General features: G+C 36.0%; 1 protein-coding gene across 6 annotated transcripts in view; it reads right to left on the bottom strand.

The window, feature by feature from the left end:
* The window catches only part of KHDRBS2 (KH RNA binding domain containing, signal transduction associated 2), a 485057-nt gene that overhangs the window by 249460 nt on the left and 212765 nt on the right, over nt 1–22832 (bottom strand). For all 6 annotated transcript variants that reach the window (XR_001602029.2, XR_001602027.2, XR_001602030.2 and 3 more), the window contains exon 4: nt 21433–21579. Coding sequence is in view for 1 of the 6 variants with exons in the window: in XM_016197236.2 (XP_016052722.2) it covers nt 21433–21579 (147 nt within the window). In the remaining 5 variants the exon portion in view is untranslated. The remainder of the gene's footprint in view (nt 1–21432; nt 21580–22832) is intronic.

The raw sequence follows: 22832 nt of genomic DNA on the forward strand, positions 1-22832 counted from the left end.
TTCAATAAACGTTATGTCTTACAACTAAGCTTTGATAGGAATTGGGCAATGAAGCGTTTGAGTTTATAATCTCTGACAGGATCTGAAGAGCAGGTCCACTGTGTTGCCAATCAAAGGTATAACCATATGTTTTGAAGGTTTACAATTAAGTTGGAAAAAGCTGGTCTTTGGACAGACTGACAAAGGGTTAGTTTTGGTTATCACTACTTTACAGATGAATTGATAGAGATGATAAATGGCAGTAAAAATAAATAAAGGGTCTCCTTAGGATGCCTGTCTTGTTAGAAAGAAACATGACCTGACATCTTGATCAACCTGTGATGAAGCAGTAACTGTGGACACATTCAAGACTATTCTCAAGAAACTGTTGTTCTAACATAGACAAAATAATGTGTGTGGCCCCCAATTCTGTGCTCCACTGCCCTGGTTTCCAATCCATGGACTGCAGGCCCTAGGAGGTCAGATATTTTGGGGGAGGTGTCAAGGTTTTACAAAGGTGTCTGTTTATCCACATTTGCATGTGAAATTTACCTTTCAATTAATTTAAAAGTACAACTACTACATGTGGAAGATCCATTAAATTTCCCAACATTAAACATGTTTACAATTTGGGGGGTTCTTTTTAGAGATAGCGAATGATTAACAATTATATAAATACATTTGGGGGCTATATGCAAAAATTGTGGTTTTCTTTATTGGTTTCATCTTTACTTTGTGACAAAAATTAGGTAGCAGTGCCAGTTATTTAGGTCAGGAATCTCTTAGGTTGTGACAACAAAGTAATATACAAATTTCATACAAATCAGATGCACAACCCATATCCCATCCACTGTATGCAGGATATTGATTCTGGAAGCCCAGGTTTTCAGTTTATCAAAAGGAAAACTAACTTACATTTTAAAGGTGATATCAAATGTGTGAATAAGTCTGTTCTTGTGGAGGCAGGTATGATTAAAGAAAAGTGACTTTTAATGCTAATCATGTTTGTCAATCATTCTGTTCTTACTCCTCACAAAAGTAATAGCAGGCTTGTTAATTATTGAACACCACTTGATTTTGGTTACTATTTGGTAGAGGAATAAAACATGGCAGTAAACACGCTTGACAGGGGCATTGGTGCAGTCAGATATATGCAAAAGCAGAGAATATCCCATGTCCATTTGGCTACCTAACACTATGTTCAGAGCATGAGATGAAGCCACAGTTAAAGGTCATTATAAGTTATGGCATTTAGTGTTATGTAATATGTTATGAAAAAGTAAACAATAGCATTTTAGTAATCTAAGAGAACACCTGAGAATACAGAAATTTCAGGGCGAGGTAAATAACAATTGTTATAAGAATTCATTTTCCATAAGCTGAGATCTTGATATAACATGCTGCAAATAAGTGAGATAATATCCTGAACAAAGGGATACTTGGCCAAATAAATATTGCAAATCCTGGGTTAAAAGTTAGTTCAGCTTCTCTACTTCAGGACCTCTCAGAGCCTTTAAAGTGGTAATTCAGGCTGTGAATCTCTAAGAAGGAAACACTGAAGGCAGCATTTTCTAAACTTAATTGACCACAGGGGCCCTCTAACTTTTTCTTTTCCCACAGATCGCTGTGGAGAATGAATGTTCCACTGAATATTTTGGGAAATTATGTTCTAACGCTATCTACATGAAGAATGCTCCCTGATGCCGTCTGATTGGGATGCATCATGATGTGAAAGCCTGCATTTGGGCCCCAATAAATCCAAAATAAAAATTTCTTAGTAACCACACCTGTGACCTATAACTTAGAATGATTTCTTAGCAATATGTTAAAAAGTAAGCCTGAGGACGTTTTGTTTCTTCCTTTATATCTAACTACACAAGTGTTTCCATAAATAAAGACAACTTTTAAGAATCTCAGACGGTATGCCCTATGAAATAGCCAATTCTAATTTTGTTTTCTGGTTGAGTTTTGAAATGAATGATACCTAAAAATAGACTATAGATCCATAAATGTACTCCTTTCCCTGTGAATAGACTGTAATACAAAATATCGAACCTCCTGTACTGCAGCTCATTTACCACATGGATTCACTTACAGAAACCATCAAGAATGAAGCTCAAAGGTCAATAATGTATTGTTCGTTGCATCAAAATTGGTGCTTTAGAGGGATAACTCTGCTTTTTAGAAACACATACATATCATATATACATATACATACATTGTTGTAGAAGACTTTTTGGTAAATGCAAAAATTCAGTTAAATATTTCTAACTTGTTCACAGTGTGAGAGGCTACTTCCATCAATCGATATTTATTGAGGCTGGCAGTGTTTGTAGCAATATCCGGCAGCATGTGACTTGTAACATGTAATCTAGCTCTAATATCGGACCTCGGGGAGCTGGATTTCAAGGGAAACACAGGGTAGATACATGTGCAGATAGCACATCCACTGCCAATCCATACTTCTCTCCAGCATATTAGATCTGTACTAACACTGATCGATCACATTTTAATTCCTGAAAGTAGACCGATTATTTCTGAAAGATAAACTGCAATTTCCTCCTTGAAATTAATAGCTTGTTATTACCTGATTTGGTTGGATTTTTGAATTTTTAAAGAAGTAATTTCTAAGGAAATTAATGAGAAAATGTAATTTACAGACACTGAATTATCTAAAAAGATAAATTAAGCAAGCATTGTCTTGGTCTAGCTTTCCAGTGATTCTGACACTCGAATTGTAACAAAATTGCAGATAAATGAGCCAAACAGCATGGCAGAAATGTGCTTCAAAAGCAAACCACTTAAGCAGATTTCCACACAGGTGTGTAGGCAAAAACAGAATCTGTCAATAGGCTAAAAAAATCTTTAGTCAAATAGGTGTCCTTTATTTTTCTACATATGGATAAACACCTGGATCCCTAGAAATATTTAGAAAGTTTAATGTTTTACTTTATATTACATTATACATGTAACTCATGAATGTCAATGCATATTACAGAGAATTTGCTAATCCTAGCCTTGCATAAGGAGGGGAAGCTAAGGTCTGTGGCTATTTGGAAAACGGGAGTTTGACATTGGCTTCCTAGAGTTGAGATGGAAACAATAAAGGGAAAAGGCTGAAATCAAAGTGACAGGAGCTCAGAGGGTTTTCACACAATCCTCTGTGAGGACTTTGGGTTTGCTGTGCGCCAGCGGCCAGTTTCAGGGCACCTGAAACATCTGCCCCCCTCCCCCCAACCCCAAACAAATCATAACCCTTACAGGTGTGAAAGCTTGAAGGTCTTGAAAAGAGTCAAGAGGACCCAGACTCTAGACTTGCTGCAGGCATGGCCCAGTGCCAGGCCTGAAAGGGCAGGACTTTAGGCTTCCTGCTCTTTCCCTACCTCTGAGTATTACACTCAGGTAATAAAAGTCAAGTGGGATTTGGAGAGATGTTTAGTTTTCAGGTCAACATTATTTCCTGCGGTTACTTTTTCCCTTATAACCCCACATTCAGTGCATGTAAATGGAGACAACAAAGCAAGGGAGGAGAGGTACTTTCCATATTGGTTGGATATGGGGTGGTGAAAAATCTGATATCCTAAAAATAGTCACTGTAGTCACCAATATATAGAATCATTTCTTCCATTGTAACAATATACAATTATTTTTATTCCCAAGGAAGCAGAAATGAATAATAGGTACAACTTTTGGATATGGATATTCTGGATTATAGTATTGCTTTCCTACTTCAGAGGATATTTAGGCATTTATTTGCAGAGGAGGGTAGAGAGCAATGGAACTGATGCTGTGATGGATAATGTTTAGAGAATCACTTCAGCTGGAAGTGGAAGTTCGAGTGAGTGCAATGAATTAGTCTAAAAAATAATAAACAACCCATACTCAAGTATCTCCACCTTTGCATATATTTTTTAATAAAGAGCTACATTTCCTGATTTTATTACTTAGATAAGAAGTTTAGGGTCAGTTGGCAATAGACAGTAAAGCTTTACATTTATTCAGCATATACAGAACCTTATTCCTGTTGAATCGGACAAAGTCTTATGATTGATATTAGGGGAAAAATGTCTGAGGGAAATACGTTCTAAATGTACTATAATTTGATATGGCATTTGTATCCTGCTTAACTGAAGTTTGGAAGTGAGAATTATGCTGAGAGGTAATGAAGTACAGTTGGTAGTGAAATTACCTAGTCATAAGATAAAATATTCATTCATTTAGGAAGATGACTGTAAGAAAAACTACTTTTCCATTATAATCATCTTCAGGTAGTTGAAGGCAAAATGACCTGTGCTATTCAATATAGATCATTTAATGTTCTAATATAAAATAAATCTAGCATTTTAATGAATTAAAGTCATGCATTTTTCTATTTCCTGCTCCCATACTTAGAGGTTGATGCTTCTAGTGTAAGGCCCTTAACCTTGATCCATGAAAGTGAATCCCCTGGGCTTTTGAGTAAAATATTGATGTGTCTGTGCATTTTTCTGGGAAGAGTATCTGGAGGTTTCATCTGATTCTAAAGTGATCAGTAATGTACGTGGCAGTAGAAAATGAGTATGACAAAGTATCTTAAGAAGCCAATTTCCTTGTAATGTAATATGATATGACAGTCCAATTCTTTTTTTGTCTTATAAATAAGAGAAAGTTTGTTCAGCTTTATTGAGGTATATTTGACAAATAAAATTGTAAAATATTTAAAGTGTACAATGTGGTGATTTGATATGTGTATACATTGTGAAAGGATTCCTGCTATAAAGTCAATTAACATATCCATCACTTTATATATTTACCTTTCTCCCCCCTGAAATTGTTAATAGTGTCCCTAGATGCATGAGGATCCCATAACCACTTTAACCCTGAATTCATCTTTTTGGAAGGGGAATTTTGAAAGATCTAAGAGTCCGTGGAAACACTGGAATAAGATAAGGATTCCTGGTTCAGACATTTTCTTTTTTCTTTTTCCACTCTATCCTGTATTTAAAGAAAACATATCCCTACATAGTACCATAATCAGATGTTTATTCATTCACATATTTATAATTTCTAAAATTCAAGCTAATTTAAGCAACATTAAAAATATATTTGGGCAATTTATCAAATAATTCCTAATAATTAAATGGATGGGATAGTGTTATGAATTAACATCTATAAAACTTACATGTTTTTAATTGGAACACGTTTTAAAAGAAAATAGGATTTGTGCTATTTTCTTTAAAAATTTAAAAATTACCCTGTTCAAAGTCATACAAATATAACAACGCATATGGAAGTATAATTATAACATTGTGTTATATTTGAATTATTAAACTAGAGTAAGATTTCTTTCCCTTATGTTTACAAAAAATAAATAAATTAGTCCTTTGAAATTTTAAAAAGAAAAGATAGAAAAAGAAAAAATAAAACAAGGGGACAAAGTAAAGAAAAAAATAACATACTTTTAAAAAATATTTATTTATTTATTTATTTATTTATTTATTTATTTATTTATTTATTTATTTTAGAGAGAGAGGAAGGGAGAGAGAGAGAAAGACATAGATTCTTGTTTCACCTATTTATGCATTCGTTGGTTGAGCCTTGCATGTGCCCTGATCAGGAATCAAAACTGCAACCTTGGCGTAGTTGGCCAATGCTCTAACCAAATGAGCTACCAGGCCAAGGCCAAAAAACAACTTATGATATCAGTACAAATATCAGTGGAATTTGAGGCAGAAAAAGAATCAGATTTATTTGAAAATGTTTTGATATTTAAAACAATTATCCAAGCTGTGTACCTTGAACCTGTACTCATAGATATATCTACATGTCCACACATGCCAGTGACCCCAAGGCGCAACAGTGGGAGTGTAGCTGAAAGGCGAGCTCTGAAGAGCCAGGGGAGGGGTCACAAATCATGGGCGACGAGAAGTTGGGAAGCAGAGGAAGCAGAGGAGAGTGGTATGTAAAGAAAGTGGTTGAGAAGAACATGAGAGTAAACAGACACACAGAGAGAGATGTATCATTTTAATGTTGAAAATACTTCTCAGATTCCCTACTGTGCCCTGGAGCAGCCGGGATGCAGCTCCTTTTGGAGCCTGGCATTACCATTTTTCCTGCTCTTAATATTTCCATGAGAATCTGCCTCCACTCTGAGTCTCTCAATCTCTCTCCCTCCACCCTCTCTTTATTTATTAAAAATATATGATGCCCCTTCCCTTCACACATGCTTTTGTGATTTAATCTGAATAAATCATTTTTCATTGTAACCCAAAGGGTCTAACTAAAAAGGAACAACCCTCTATCTCCACAGTGTGTGGAATATTGGTTCATTCTATAACTTTGTTACCCAGGTAGGAGGACCCTGAAGTACCAGAAGGGTAATTTCAACTAATATTTTGTTTTTATTCCTAAAATTAACCAATGATATATTCGTTATTGTGTCAGTCCTTTTTTGCCTTCTGGAGTTTTGCTTTCTAAATATATTTTAATGTGTTAAATTATTAACCATTACTACTAACTGTGAGAATGACCACATTCTAATCTAAGGAGGTATCGGCTTGCTGTTAGAGTTAACAGAGTATTCCTTAGAGAGTCTGGCAATGTATAATTTCTACATGTTATGTTAATGCTTCGACTCCTACCATAAAAGTTCCATCACAAATTCCTCACCTATGTTTAAAACAATTGCAAAGTGATTTCACCAAGGTTATGATGCATTTGAGCCATAAGAATAAGAAAGTGAAAGCGAGGAAGATGTTCCCGAGTGGAACAGACTTATGGGGATCTTATTGAATTAGTGACTATCTAAGAATGAGCAGGAAAAACTCCACCTGCTTTACCACTAAAAATAATGTTGGCTAATGCTTACTGAGTGATAATAAGTCCAGAATTGTCCATGTGACAAGAAATAGGCACAAAGGATGCTGTAAATATGGAGGAGCCTAATGCAGTTTACACCAACATTGCCACCTGCAAGTGACTAGTCCTCTCCAGGAGAGAATGCTCTTATAGCAGTTGGGCCTTCATATTTTGAAAAGGTCCCTGATGAGGAGGCACCTGACCCATCCTTTTGCTGCCTGACCTTGAGCAGTTCAGGTAACCATCCTGCCTTTAATATCCTCATTGGCAAAATGGGAGTTGGATTCCACCAGTGGTTTTAAAACTATCCTCTTTGAAACTCCATGGTTCTGGAATCTCTTTAGGGAATTGGCCAAAAAAAAATAAAAATCAAGTATTTTCTTCTCAACCACTAATATTTAAATTGCCTTGGAAACCTATTAATTTCTCTGAGCTTAAAAATTCCTTCCAGCTCTACAATTATATGAATGTATCTATATAAGTATAGGAGTAAAAGCTTTACCATAGAAAATGTTTCCTGTGACAAATTGGGCTGGATTTAACTCCAGATGTCAACCTCGAGAAAGTATATGCCTGCCAAGAACTCCTTGTGGTTAATTCACAACCAGAGTGTAGCGGCTACTGTTTACAGAGGCCTCGCACACACCGCATATCAGGAAAAAGCCGCAGACACGGACTGAACTGTCAAGTCTCCCGCCCTGGCTCCCGCTGCCTGAGCCGTCCCTGATGAAGGCGCTCCTGGTGCCCGGCCGGCGTGGCTCAGCGGTTGAGCATCGACCTGTGATCCAGGAGATCGGGGTTCACTTCTTGGTCAGGGCACATGCCCGGGTTGAGGGCTTTGATCCCCCGTCGCGGGCGTGCAGGAGGCAGCCGATCAATGACTCTCTCAGCATTGATGTTTCTCTCTCTCTCCCTCTCCTTTCCTCTCTCTGAAATCAATAAAGATATTGAAAAGAAAAAAAAAAAAGAAGCTCCTGGTAATGTATTTTGACCAATGGGACCTGGGATCTTTCCCTGTCCAGTTGGAGTTATACACCTATATACTCGTTTGCACTTTTACTAACCAATCAAATGGCTCTATAATGACCTATCAGAACATTCAATTCTAATCAATCAGGACAATGCAGTTTGGACCAATCAAAATGTGTGAATTTGAAGTCATATTTGCATAAACTTAGACTAATTGGGAAGTGGATGTGGAAAATTCTCTCTATAAAATTCAGCCTCTCCTTTGTCTCAGTGGAGCACATTTTCGATTTCTACGGAAGACTGAGTTTTCCCGTTTTGCAAACTGTTTCAGTTGAGCTGTTTCACTCAAATAAAGTTTGTCCCTTCACAGTACCCCAAACTGTGGACTCCAGTTGGCAATGGATTGGTGGCAGTGACCTTTTATTGACAAAAGGTAGCAAGGTATCTAAATAAAGAATTTTTGGAAACAAGGTTATCTTTGCTCATAGAACCTAAGATTGATATTGTCATTCTTATAGGTCTGCCATATTTTGGTTAGGACATCTAGGTTCTAAAGAAAGGGTTACTCTCCTTGCATCACAAACTTGTGCACTTACCAACTAAATGTTAATCCTAATAATTCAGTATACTTCTTCAAATAAAGAATATTTCTTATGCAGTGGAACTTTTATTCATTTCTTACACAGTAGGTCTGTTTCACACTTAAATTTAAAATGTATCTGGGATAAGATGATGTCTGCACTTTGCAGGGGGAGTAATTTTAGCTGAAATCGTATCCTAGCTGTACCTTGTCTATGGGTTTAAGAAGGTGAGTTATCCACCTTCTATCTGTACAAAGTCCTCCTTTCACTTTTAAAAGAATCCACTCTGACAGTGATATCCATCCTTGCTAATGTGTCTTTCTCAAGTTTCTCAAACTTCTCAAGTAAGAAATACATTAGTAGTAAGAAGGTAAAGACAGAAAAAGATAACATGTAGCATATCTCAAGGAAGTGTGCTAATACCAAATGGTGTTTTCTATCTCTTCAGTGTTGCCTGGGTACAGACAAAACAAGTAAGGTTTATGAAATTATTACAAGAACCTATGTCCTCAAAATTTCTTTTGACCTAAACAAAGATAAATTCTAGCTGGAGAATATAGATTCCTAGATGACAGATGTGGTTAAAACAATAGTCTCCTAAAATTCTAAGATTCTATTATTTTTGTTATAATAGAGTAACTAAAATTTTTCTATGGTAGCAGCCAAGTTCTATAATTCAAAACTTCAGAAGAGAGAAACTGAAGAAAGTGAAGAAACAAAGGGCATCAGAGAAAGAGGAGAAATCTAAAAAAGCAAGTAGGTTTTCAAGAATCTCAAAGGAAGTTTGCATGGAAAAAGAACCATTTTCAACAGTTATTCAATATCAATAACAACTGACTAGTTATATAAACAGAAATTCTGTAAGTAATTATTTTTATATATATTTATAGTGTCATAGTTCTGGTGATTCATTAATTAAAAATGGTGCTGTGTGGCTGGTGTGGCTCACTGGTTGAGCATCCATCCATGAACCAGGAGATTGTTGTTCGATTCCCGGTCAGGGCACATGCCCGGGTTGCGGGCTCGATCCCCAGTCGGGGGCGTGCAGGAGGCAGCTGATCAATGACTCTCTCATCATTGGTGTTTCTATCTCTCTCTCCCTCTCCCTTCCTCTCTCTGTTATCAATTAAATAAAAAGCACTTTTAAAAAAAAAATGGTAATATTACCACCATCATACATCAATAATTCAACAGTTTAATCAATGTTACTTGATTGGATCATTTGGAGAAAAGTTTTTTGTTAGCATGATTAGGGTGAAGCTTAATAGTTAAAATGACTGCATATTTTCAGTCTCTTTCAAACACATTTTAAACAACTGTAAACAATCTCATAATTTTATTCACTTTCATAAATATCTAAATACCCATTCTTCTTAATGTTAGAAACAAAAACAAAAAAAAATCCCAGATATATTTGATTTACCATAAGCTAACTAAAATTTTATATTTTTATACTCTGCATGTAAAGATATACTCTCAAACACCAGGTATTTTAATTTATTAAATTATAAAATCATCCACCCCCTCTTCTCTAGTTTTTGCTATTTTATATGAAATATAAAGAGACAGCAGAAACAAAATAGGAAAGGATATCATGAAAAGAAATCTCTGCCTAACATAAAGATCTGAAGATAGACTAAAAAAAAGAAAAATCATGCTACACAAGAAGAAACTCAAAATAGATAAAAGACTTAAATGTAAGTCACAAATCCGTAAAAATCCTAGAAGAAAACATAGGCAGTAAAATCTCAGACATCTCTCAGAGTAATATTTTTGCCAATATATCTCTTAGGGAAAGGGCAACAAACAAAAAAATGGGACTACATCAAACTAAAAAGATTCTGCACAGCAAAAGAAACCATCAACAAAATGCAAAGGGAACACACAACATGGGAGAACATATTGGTCAATGACACATCTGCTAAGGGGTTAATCTCCAAAATATAAAAAGAACTTATATAACTCAATACCAGGAAGACAGACAATCCAATTTAAAAATGGGCAAAGGACCTGAACAGACACTTCTTCAAAGACATACAGATGGTCAAGAGACATATGAAAAGATGCTCAACATCACTAGTCATCAGAGAGATGCAAATTAAATTCACAATGAAGTGTCACCTCACACCTGCCAGAATGGCTCCATCAACAAAACGACAAACAACAAGTGCTCGCCAGGATGTGGAGAAAAGGGAACCCTAGTGCACTGCTGGTGGGAACCTAGAGTGGTGCAGCCACTGTGAGAGCTAGTATAGAATTTCTTTAAAAAATTAAAAATGGAACTGCCTTTTGACCCAGCAATTCCACTTCTGGGGTTATATCCTAAGAATCTGGAAACACCAATCAGAAAAAATACATACACCTCTATGTTCACAGCTGTGTTATTTATAATAGTCAAGATCTGGAAAGACCCCAAGTGCTCATCAGTAGATGAGTGGATAAAAAAAGTGTGGTACATTTATACTATGGAATACTACAGTCATAAAAATGAAGGAAATCTTACCTTTTGTGACAGCATGGATGGACCTGGAGATTATTATGCTAAGTGAAATAAGCTAGTCAGAGAAAGACAAATACCATTTGATCTCACTTATATGTGGAATCTAATGAACAAATTAACTGACAAACAAAATAGAAACAGAGGCACGGATACATGGAACACACTAACAGTTGTCAGAGGGGAGGTGGGAGATGGCATTGGATGAAAGAAGGTGAGTGATTAGCCAAAGAACATATATGTATAACCCATACACACAGACAACAGAGAGGCGACGGACAGAGGGAAGGGGGTTGGGGGGTGGGTGGAGGTGAGCCAAGGGGGGCAAAATGGGTACATCTGCAATAGTGCCAACAATAAAAACAAAGTCAGGAAAATAAATAAATAAAATTAACTCTCTTCAATAAATAAATAAGCAAATAAATAAAAAATGACTAAATTTTAAAAAATCACACTGTAACATCAGCATTCTTACAACAGCAAGTTTTATTCTCTGGTAATATTTATTGTATGTATCTCTAAACAGAATTAGAAACCTAAATATCCTATGTTAAATACGAAATCGAAAAATGCAAAGGTGATATTTTCTATGTTTTTTTCAAATCTAGTTTGTGTCACTTATCAATCACTTTGTAATTAAATATAGATGCCTAACTGGATCAAACCTCAGACATTCTATTCTTTTTTTATTATCTCATGTGGAAAACAATGTGCTCTTGTGAGAAAGCAATGGGCTTTAAAGCCAGGTAGGCTTTGTTATACTAGGCTGCTTATGCTACTTATGTGGCTACACAATCTTGATCGGCCTCAACCTCCTCATCGAAATAAGAAGCATTATACATCTTTCTCAGTCTCGTTGTGCGGATATCAAAAGGTAATGTCTATAAGCACCCACTGGAATGCCTAGCAGGTGTGAGATTCTCAACAAATGTCACTGTTCTTTCCCTAAAGAGCAATCTACAGGTAAAAGGTACACAAAGAGAGTAGAAATAAGCCATTAGCATTTTAATTTTTCTATTAAAAAACATACTAAAAATGAACATTACCCACAGAATTGGCTATTAATGGCAAACAGGAATTGTTATTGACATATTTATCACTTGTGTGAATGCTCTGAGTCCCCAAATAGGTTTATCACAGTATTTCTACCATTAGGGAAAGGCTTTCATTAGTATTTGTGCATAATAACTTGACAACATCTGTATAAAACATATGGAAACAACTGTGTATCAAGTCTTTATAGAGGTAGATGTTTATGGATATTTTGTTATTTTATTTTAAGTATGTAATTTCCGATCTATTATAAAACAAAATATTCATCTTAGAAGTGTCACAGGATATAGAGTTCAAATTCAAAACCTCTGATGCCTATAAAGCTACTTCCAATGCTTTCTTTCACATTAAATTAACCGTGGAAGACCTTAGTAATTATGGCAAGATAGTGAGTTAAATGAAGTTCCTTTCCATTTTTTTTGACCAACATATTTTACTAACATACCAGCATATTCTAAGTAAAATAAAGGCTGGGATCGTCAGAAACTTAAGTGCATGTCAGGCCTTGAGTTCTCTGAGAGATCCAGGTAAGAGAACTGACTGGCGTAGGCCTTTCTTGCCTGGGGGCTGAGTGAGTACATGAAACCCAGTGTTGGGAATCCCCAGAATGGCGATGGTAGTGTGGATATTTGGGAAAGAGTTTGGCTTGCAAAGATAAATGCTTCATCTAAGTGGGAAGTTCCCGCAGACCCACCTGAGTGTGCATGCCTATCTCCACTGGCCAGCAAGAGGCCAAGAAGGCCTGGGTAGATGGGTGAGCCCTCAAGTCTGGGAAGGTAAAAGGAGATCAAAGAACAGGGAGGCGCTTTCCAGGTTATCACCAAGTTACTGGTGGCCTGCCTGGTTCTCCAGTCTTAGTCTATGTGGGGAAGGTTGCTTTGCTTTCTAACACTTTAAAAAGACTGGTGTTACTCAAGGTACCTAAAAATAGAACTAAATTGAGATAAAAACAAAAAAAAAAAGGGGAAAAAAGAAAGAAAGAAAAGAGCATCCAGAGAGAGCAAGGGAAGTCAGAAAACCTGCCCAGGGAAATAAAACTGCTGGAGAAGAGAGAAATAGACCTGGACAGAAAAACAGAAGAATACCTAAGAAGCAGTTATAGTACTTTCTGAAGAAATAAAACAAGACAAAAAAGTAAGCCTGGTGGCATAGCTCAGTGGTTGAGCATCAACCTATGAACCAGGAGGTGACAGTTCGATTCCCGGTGAGGGCACATGCCTGGGTTGGGGGCTAAATTCCCAGTTGGGGGTGTGCAGGAGGCAGCCGATCAATGACTCTCTCATCATTGATATCTCAATCTCTCTCTCTCTCCCTTCCTCTCTCTGAAATCAATAAGTACACATTTTTTAAAAAGTAAGCACAATATCTACATGATTTTGATCTAAACAATTCAAGGAATGGAAGAGAACATTATGGCTTAATCCTGAATTTGTGGTAGTGGCTTAGAAGACCTTGTAGACGGGCGTCTCTGGAACACAGGCAAAATGACAAGGAGGTGAACATCTTAGAAAAAGATAACTGAAAAAAAGATCTAAGAGACTTGCAATAAGCAATAGGAATTTTTTTTTAAAAAGAAAAAGGGAAAATATAGAGAAAAGAAAATATACACATCACAGGGAGAGAATTTCCTTGAAATAAAGACCTAATGCCATCAATTGAAAAAGCTCACTGACTTCCAGACTGGGCTGCTGAGAAAAGAGCCAGACCTGAGCATCTCCTGGTAAAATTCTCAAACCCTAAGGAGAAGTAAAATAATCTCATAAGCTCTCAGAGAGAAAGAACACGTTTGGTACGCAGGACACAGCTCACCTGCAACACTGGGAGCAGGAAGGTGGTAGAATGGCATCAGGAGACTACAGAGAGAAAGGACTGCATTGTGAGAACCCTGAGCTCCCCCTGACATCACTCAGCTGAAGGAAGGAAGCAAACAGGATTCTGCTATTCTATCATCCATATATCCCACCAAAGGGAAATGCTTGACATAGGACTCAAACCAACCAAGCTAACCAGATTATTACAGGACCAGTTTTACAGCCAACCTTTCCTTAATTTCATATCACCTCCTACCCCACCTGCCCAGACCATTCACAAAACTTCAGAAATATTAGAAGCCAGAGGACAAAGTAACAGGAGATAACTGAGCAGACCATGCTTCCTTCCCTCCTGCTCCTCCCCAATCCATACATTTGGGGAAGAGTGGATTTTTGGATTGAACTGAATTTGAAATTGAAATCATAAATCAGTTGGAACTAACTGGGCTTAAAACCTGAATTGCATATATTAAGACTCTTCTTATAGGATAACGAGTGGAAAGCTCTGTGATTTGCTCAAGTTGTTGGTAATGAATAAGAATGGAAGTGACAGTGGTTACAGAAAAATAAAAACTAATTCTTGTGTGTACCATATTTAGTACAGACCACCCAGTGAGCCGGTTCCACTTGTATTTTAAGGAAGTGGTATATATGCGCCCTTAAATACATTAGGTAGAGAGTCTGGGTGGAACAGACAGAGAGAGATAAAAAACAAAAATTAGAGATTAGATAAAAGATACATTTTTTTGGAAGAATAGGGATTCTCAAGTTCCCTGGATATCTAGTTTGAATACTTTCTGGAGGAATCAGTATGTTGTCCATGGTAGCTTGCTGAAAAAAAACTTCAGAGATGTAAAATGAGATCAGTGAATCAGGAAGGGTAATTCAAAATAAGCTTACACTGTATCTTAGGCAGCTAAAAATTAGCTTATTAAAAGCAAGAACTAACTGCTAGAACTGAAGTTCTATAGGGTGGTGGTCTTTGTCAGCAACAGATTTTTCCTGACTCTAGAAAATAACACTTTAGGTTTGATCAGTGTTGCCTAGTCTATCATCACAATTGTCTGTGTTGCCCTTATTACCCAACCTGGTCTCCCATTCCAATTTTCTCTCAAATGTGTCTCCATAATATTCATCTGGATCTTAAATTCTACAAGGGCAGTGACTGACGTAACACAAATTTCTAGAACCATGACTGGCATATATTTGATGCTTAGAAATATTTGTTGAATTGAATTTAAACAAAGTTTTCACCTTTCATTCATTATTACCATTTACTTTATTTATTTAAATTACTTACTCAATTAAAAATTATACCCTTTATTTAACAATTCTGATTGTTGAGCTACTTTTCTGTCTTGATTCCTTTTTGTACCAAATTCTTCAATAATCATGAGTCTTTTTTAGTTGATTTCATCTATGAATTTGCAGATCAGTGCAGGTATGTTTATTATATAAAAGTGTAGGACTAGTATTTAGTAAATGGCTTGAATACTATATAAAAATTTCTATTTAATCCTCTAAGGTTCTCCTAATACTAAAATCCAATAAAAGTAAGAGGTGAGATTCTTGCCTTGGAGATCAAACCTGTATCTTAAGAACTACAGATGTTTAACAACATAGATACCTTTTTAGGAACGCTGCTAAGCTTTCCTGCTAAAATCTATGTATGAAATTGCAAAATCAGTTGTGTTTATTATAATGTCAGTTAATAGGGAAGAAGTAACTCATCCCGCTGAAAGCAAGGTGCTGACAGGCAGGAACAGGGTGTTGACATCTAAGAAGCAATATGAGCTCGTGAAAGGCTGGTTTTGGAGAACTCACAATGCTGGCATCGAATGAGACCAGAGATACTTAGTGATAAATTGTTTTCTAAGATACAGACCAGATGATCACATCCTGGTTCTAGATTTATAAAGTGGATATTTGATTATCTGTACTGGTGAGGAGCGAGAAGACAATTGTATCAGGGTTTGCAGAAAAATCACACTTCTTTCATCTGTCTTCCAGGTTATGTCAATCAATTAGCAATGCTAAAGTGGCCTTGGGTTTCAATAATAATAATAAAAATAATAATAGTAAATTGTATTATCATATAATTAGTTATATAATAATTATTATTAGTTCTTTTCTAAGAACTAGTAATAATTTATTTTTTTCTAATTCAGAGGCTTGTATTACCCATCACAAATTTCAGCTAAGAATACTCAATATTAGATGATTAAAAATGTCTGCAAATGTAATCATAATATAATCATAGTGCTGTAGCAATACAGTAGATATTTTCAGAGCAAGTAATAATTACATAAATTTATGTGGTTTGTGCTTAGTGCTATTAGCTACCACACTATTAAAATATGGTTAATTACGGGGAAGAAAAGGGAATTAATTGGTTTTGAAGATAACCATCTGAGGAAACTCTTTAAAACTGTTTAACAACAATAGAGGAACAATATCCAGGTTATGGATCCTGTTTCCCTTTCCGCATTGAACTTTCTTTTGATTGCAGGATGTTGTCGCTGTGAATGCCGAACTCCTGCCAGCAGCAGCCAAACTGCATCTGCCCTTCCCCACCTTGCGGGTCTTATCATTTACCAATGTTGCTTTTGCTGGCTGGTATGTTTTCACTTAATACACTGTTTTCCCTACATATTCACCTGCATTGAAGACTGACCAAATAGTCACTTATCAAATTTTAGTATAAATTTCACAGATACATTCTGTTTATAATCTTCCAAAATTTTACAAAACATTTTTCAGTGCATGAAAGTCTAGGTTTTCTTCCATCTCCCTGACTAAAAATACCCTCCCCATCTTTTCTAATTTCTTTATATCTACTTTCTTGTATGATTTCTACTAGCAATCAGTGTCATTTTCCCATTCTGGAGCTGGGATTAGCGTCTTTGAAGAACAGAGGGCAAGAATGTCTTCTATTTGCTTTTACCATAAAGAGGAAAAGTGCTTTACTTTTCTTCCACAGTCACACTCTTATTAGGTTTTCTATATGGTTTCCAATATTTCAAACTTGAAATGATATAATATGCCTTAATAGCCCCATTTCAAGAATCATGGCTATCACCAAGAAATACATCCAATCTAATGCAAGAATGAAATAAACAACCAGGTCTGATGCTTTTCTTTCCTGTGTTGAATTTACTTAAAGTATTAATATATGTGAAAAAAAAGACACACACACCACAAACACAGATACAAACTTCACATAGGGATTAAGTTATATACACACACACACACACACACACACACATATGTATAGGTATGTATTCATTTTATACTAGGTGTCATTATAGAAGGCACAACAAATGCTTCAAACGGCATGTTTTTCTTTCTGGCATTTAGAAGAAACTAAACATCAGGGGTTGTGAATGTCCCTGTGGGTGAATGGATACACACACACACACACACACACACACACACACACACACACATATGTGTGTGTGTGTACCCTGCCTCTCTTTTATATATATATATACATGTATATATACACACACCCTGCCTCTTTTATATATATTCATACATACATACACATACATATATATATACATATACATACATATATATACACACACATATATATGCATACATATATATATATGCCTTTTCCTTAAATGACACAAACTTGCAGTGATGATCATTAGAGGTTTAACCCAGGCATGACAAATACTTTTCAAGTTGTGTTAACTCATAATATTAAAGTGTTGTGTAGCATACCGCACTTGGAAAGATTCAAGGCCATTACAAGTCTTGGTAAAAATTAATATTGTGATCTCTTAATTCTGTAAATAACTAACTCTTCAGAAGGCAACAAAGTAATCTATTTGTTATCTGTGACCTAAATCTAATTTCCTGTTTATATGGAACCACTCCTTTCACCTTTTTGATAAAAGGATGTATAAATTAACATCCAATGAGCAAAATTTTGCTGAATTCTTCATAAGTTCTAAATATGAGATCCTTTGTAGTATGTTTCAACCATGAGTTAATTATTAAACATTAGTAAAACTTACTAACTCAATTTAATTAAAGGTGAGAGTCAATCACTTTAGGGAAAAGAAATACAGGATCATTATATTAAGTTAATCTGACTAAAGTTGGAAAAGTGTAGTAGTATTCAGGGCAGCAGGGGTCCCATCCACAAACTACGATATAGATGCTGCCCCCTAGCATTGCACAAGGCACAACCTGCGCAATCACAAGTGGCAGTCCAAGTGTCTGAATATAAAAGAAGGGAGTATTACAAAATATAATAATGGACTTGTTTACCCCTTTACAGTTTATAAAGGGAAGGCAGAGGCATTGACATTATTGAAAGATATTAGTTTAAGATTTTATTTACCTTTTGCCATTGTCAAATAATTTATTTAACATGTGTAATCTGTAAACCAAATTAGCAAATATAAGGAAAACCTTAATGTAGCATCTGCTCAAAGCACTCAAGATTTAAAATCAACAAGGTTCAGTTTATTGATGTTTTATTGACCTGCCACTCTACTTGTTTTGATAAACTACAGTGGCTCAGCGGAGACTAGCATGCAGAAATTTTCCCTGGGCAATAATAATTCTTTTGTCTCTAACAATTCACTTTAAGCACTGAAACTGTGTTGTTTCCCAACATCTTGCGGCATTCAGACGGTTCATAAATATTTGTATGTTCTAAAGTCAGCAGTCTTAGATGATTACAGCCCCTGGACTGTGAACAAACTGTGTAAACACTTGGTTACATACAGGAAGGGGAGGGAGGTAAAAATTCTAATCATGGAAAAACACTCCATTCTGTAGAGGACCTAGATGCCAGTGGGACTTCGTGGCCCTCTTCTGCACTAGCTTTCCATGTTGTCCGTGCCTCTTCCTGGCTAAAATTCTTCACCTATGATGCTTGTAAATGTTAATGTCCCAGAGTGTTAGCATTTCTGTGGACTTTAATATCAAATGTCAAAAGAAACCTGGATCTCCAAGTGATTTCATATAATAAACAAAGAACTGGCAATTCCTTCCCCCCTTGCAGCTGTGATGGATGAAGCAGACAGATGCCACCCTTTGCTGGGTGCTGAGGCAAGGCAAGGCAAATGGGAGAAATCTATCAAGTGAGGGGACTTTCGGCGACTGTAAGATTTGTTCATATAACGTGGAGCAATATCAGAATCGTTATTTATTTTTTTAAAAGCTATTCATTCAATCATTTATTCACTCATAAAAATATTTATTAAGTGCTTCTTATGTGCCCAGCATAGTTCAAAATGGGAGAATAAAGCAGTGAAATTAGACAATAATCTCTGCCCATATGACATTTATATTTTAGCAGGAAAACCAACAATTAACAAATAAGTTAAAAATAAATATACACATACATACAATATATATATTCTGAAGGTGATAAGAGCTATGAGGAAATAAAACAGTGAGGAGAGCTAGGGCATAGTGAGACCATGAATGGCAATGTTAAATCAGGTGGCCAGTGATACTGTGAAACTTAATAGAATTGTACAAATGTCAAGAGGCTATTTCAGGCTGTTTGGTCAAGGAAGAATTTCCTGCTCTGCTAACAGGTGAGCCAAGACTTGAATGACAAGGAGATAGCTGTGTCAATAATTTGGAGATGAATCTTCAAAGGCCCTTACTGAGGAGGGAGCCTGGAGTATTGCATGAATGGAAGTCAGCATGTCTGGAGCACAAGTGAGCAGTTGGACAGGTGGAGATAAAATCCCAGAGATTGACAGGAGCGGGTCAAACTGGTCAGGATAAGATTTTCAGCCTCCATCTGGATGCGTATATGTGGACAGAGCACCTTGATTGTGGGCTACTACTTCCTGAACGTGGCCCAGAGAGCTCTTGGATCCCTATCTGCAGCGCTCCTGGTGCTTGCCAGCCATTCCTTCCATCAGATATCAAACAAACATTGACTTGCCAGGTATGATGCTAAATGATGGAAATCCAAGAGAGGTACTGCTAGCCCTGCTCTCATGGAGTATATATTTCAGTGCAGAAGATACAATGCAATGATCACAAGCACCAAGGCGTCTAAGAAGATGTGTTAGTGGTATTTCTAATGCAGTAAGGTTAACCTAGCCTACAGCCTAGGTCCAATATTTATGTAGCAATAAAATAGTATTTCATCTTACATATTTCACCTCAAAAAGCCATTCCTAGGCTATCTACCATAAAAATAAAATTGATTAAAAAACATCCATTTATATAGTGCTTTGTAACTTTATGTCCTTTCATATGCAGTACCCCATTTAATATTCACAATGGTTGTGACAGAGGTCAGTTAATTATAATTATCTTCTTTTTAAAGATGAATAAGCAGAAACTCTGAATATATAAATGACTTGTCTTCCATCATGAAATATGTTAGTAGTGTAGGCAATCCTAGCGTTTTCATCAGAAGTTCAACATCATCAGAAGTTTGGTCTGAGATAAACATAGTAAAACTGTTTACCCAATAGTACTACGCATTTTCTTTAGAGGAAAAAGGAGAGAGAACATACCTAGCACCCTCATTCTTAAGAAATATAGAATCTACTCAGGGAGGTGTTCAGGTAAGCACCAGATAATAATTTATGCAGAAATTCGGTGAGCATATAATATCAGGGAATAATAAGAGTGGTATGGCATTATTCTATAACCTTGTCTTTAGAGGAAATTTTAAGCTAGGCATATAAATAGATTAATTATGTGGTTAGATTTTGATACGTTTACATTCTGAAATTGTTTTTTCTTTCTTTTCCCATTCTCAAAATCACTGTCAATCAATGAGTCTTACCCACCATTTCCTCTGAGTTTATTGATTAGTTTAGAAATCTACTGTGTTCTTTGTTGCACAGATTAATTTTAGTTTTCCTCCCTCCCTCCCTCCCTCCCTCCCTCCCTCCCTCCCTCCCTGCCTCCCTCCCTCCCTCCCTCTCTCCCTCTCTCTCTCTCTCTCTCTGCCAAAGACTTCTATTTGAATGACCTATTCCTAGAATGCTAAATTCTCAACCTTTAGAAAAGCTTCATTCATATAATCTTCCTCAATTTTTTAGAAAATCAGTATGGAATTCTATTCAAAGTGCAATCCTGAATTTACTGCCTTACTAACCAAACATTCTCTATTGCTCTCGCATAGTGCAATGAGTTTATTTTTCCAATTTTTGCTTCATGTAAACAAATGTCTGAGTCTATTAATACTGATTATCTTATATTACATTTTATAATGAGCCAGCGCTTTGCATACTATCACATAAAAATACATTTTATATTTTCAAACAATAACACTGTCTTGTTACAAGTATTACATATGTAATCTTTTTGTTCCCACTACAACTGTAAATGCTTTAATATTAATTAAAAATTGTCAATAGTGCATGTCAATTATCAAGTTATTAAGACACAAAAGAAAAGTACACAACTTCAATTATGCATCTGTGCTCATGTGTTCACTGTCTCACCCTGCACGGTTATGTGCTGGTGCCTGGCAGGTAATGCACTGAAGATAAATACTGCTGTGGAACCATCATGATGTGGCAACATGCCAGGTCCGGTGCTAAGTGTTTATTGTATTCTATATTATTTTTTATGTTCATATCAACTCTATGAATAACTAGTTTGCAACATGAGTTTCCTTCTAAAAAGTTAGTGAAGCTCAAAGGCACATTTTAAAAATAGAAACTGCTAAGAAACTTCTTTGTAAAAAATGAAAAACACTTACGGGAACCAGGAATTTTTTAATCTCTTCCAGTGCATGACTCATACGTGAATAAGCTTCCCCAGGTGGCGCAAACACTTCAATTAATACGTGAAGCTCATCACTCAAGTGGGCATATTTGGCTTCCCCACTCTTCCTTAGCTCTTCTTCCTGTGAAAGATGTTATTTTTAGAAATACAAATCCACTCATTTTGCATTGATTTAACATTTATTGAGACGATGACAAAAGGGTATAATCTAAGCAAATTTTCCATAAGTAGAAACCCTTTGAGAAATAAAAATCTGGTTCAAGCCATTTAAAGATTTTAAAATCATTTTTGGGTGAATGACATTTTAAAAAAAGAAACACACACCTGGCATAATGATCACCTACAGCAGATTTTAATCAGCTAAATGAAAATGTTAAATCCCTGAAAAGAAGTTACAGAAATGCAATTAACTCTTTAGTGTGCTCCCCCACATTCTGCAAGAAAAGGATTGTTTTTGTGTCTGACGAATATTTTGCAGATAACAAACCAAAGATTAATCACTGTTCTTTCAGAAAACCAGAATGTTCTACCTACATTTTAATAAGTGGTTAGAGCATCAGTCTGAGCAGAGAAGGGTTGCGGGTTCGATTCCCAGTCATGGACATGTACCCGATTGCTGATTTGATCCCTGGCCTCAGTTGGGGCCAGCGCATGAGGTGATCAATGGATGTGTCTCTCTCACAGTGATGTTTCTCTCTCTCTCTACCTCCCCCTCCCTTCCTCTCCCTAAAAATCAATGAAAAAAATATCCTCAGGTGAGAATTAAAAAAAAAAAAAAATTATTAGTTACTAAATATAAGAGATTCTAAACAAAGGCATTAGAAAATATTAAATCTAGGTTTACATATGCCCACACTACCCCCATGTTATACTCTAAGGTAAAATATAATAAAACAGGTAAGATTTTATTAGTTATTTTATAGAGAATAGCATGACACTAAGCGTCTAACCGGAACTGCATTCATGCTTTTACTTGTTAAAATAATTTTTTAAGGAGACTTTCTCGTCAGAATTATCCTTTGTACGAAAAGAATGTTTCTTACTTGAAAATAATTTGACAATTAGAAAATTTTCTTCTTAATTTAAAATAGCATATTTACTGAAGAAAACCTAAAAAAAATCCCCAAAAGTAAAAATATTTCTTTAAAAAATTAACAGCTACACAATTCAAGATACACTTCTGGCATTTTCCATGTATTTTCTTCGTCTCTTTTCACAACAATAATAGTAATGAAATAGAAGTCATACTTTTTTATACTGCTTTTTAGGTCAAAGGTATACAAAGTACTTTCCATGGGTTATCTATTTGTATCTGCATAACTACAGTTTCTGTTAGATAACGTTATTTCCCTCATTTTCCTCATGAAGAGACTG

This window comes from Miniopterus natalensis, chromosome 5 (genome assembly GCF_054644295.1).
Source record: "Miniopterus natalensis isolate mMinNat1 chromosome 5, mMinNat1.hap1, whole genome shotgun sequence".
Lineage (NCBI taxonomy): Eukaryota > Metazoa > Chordata > Mammalia > Chiroptera > Miniopteridae > Miniopterus > Miniopterus natalensis.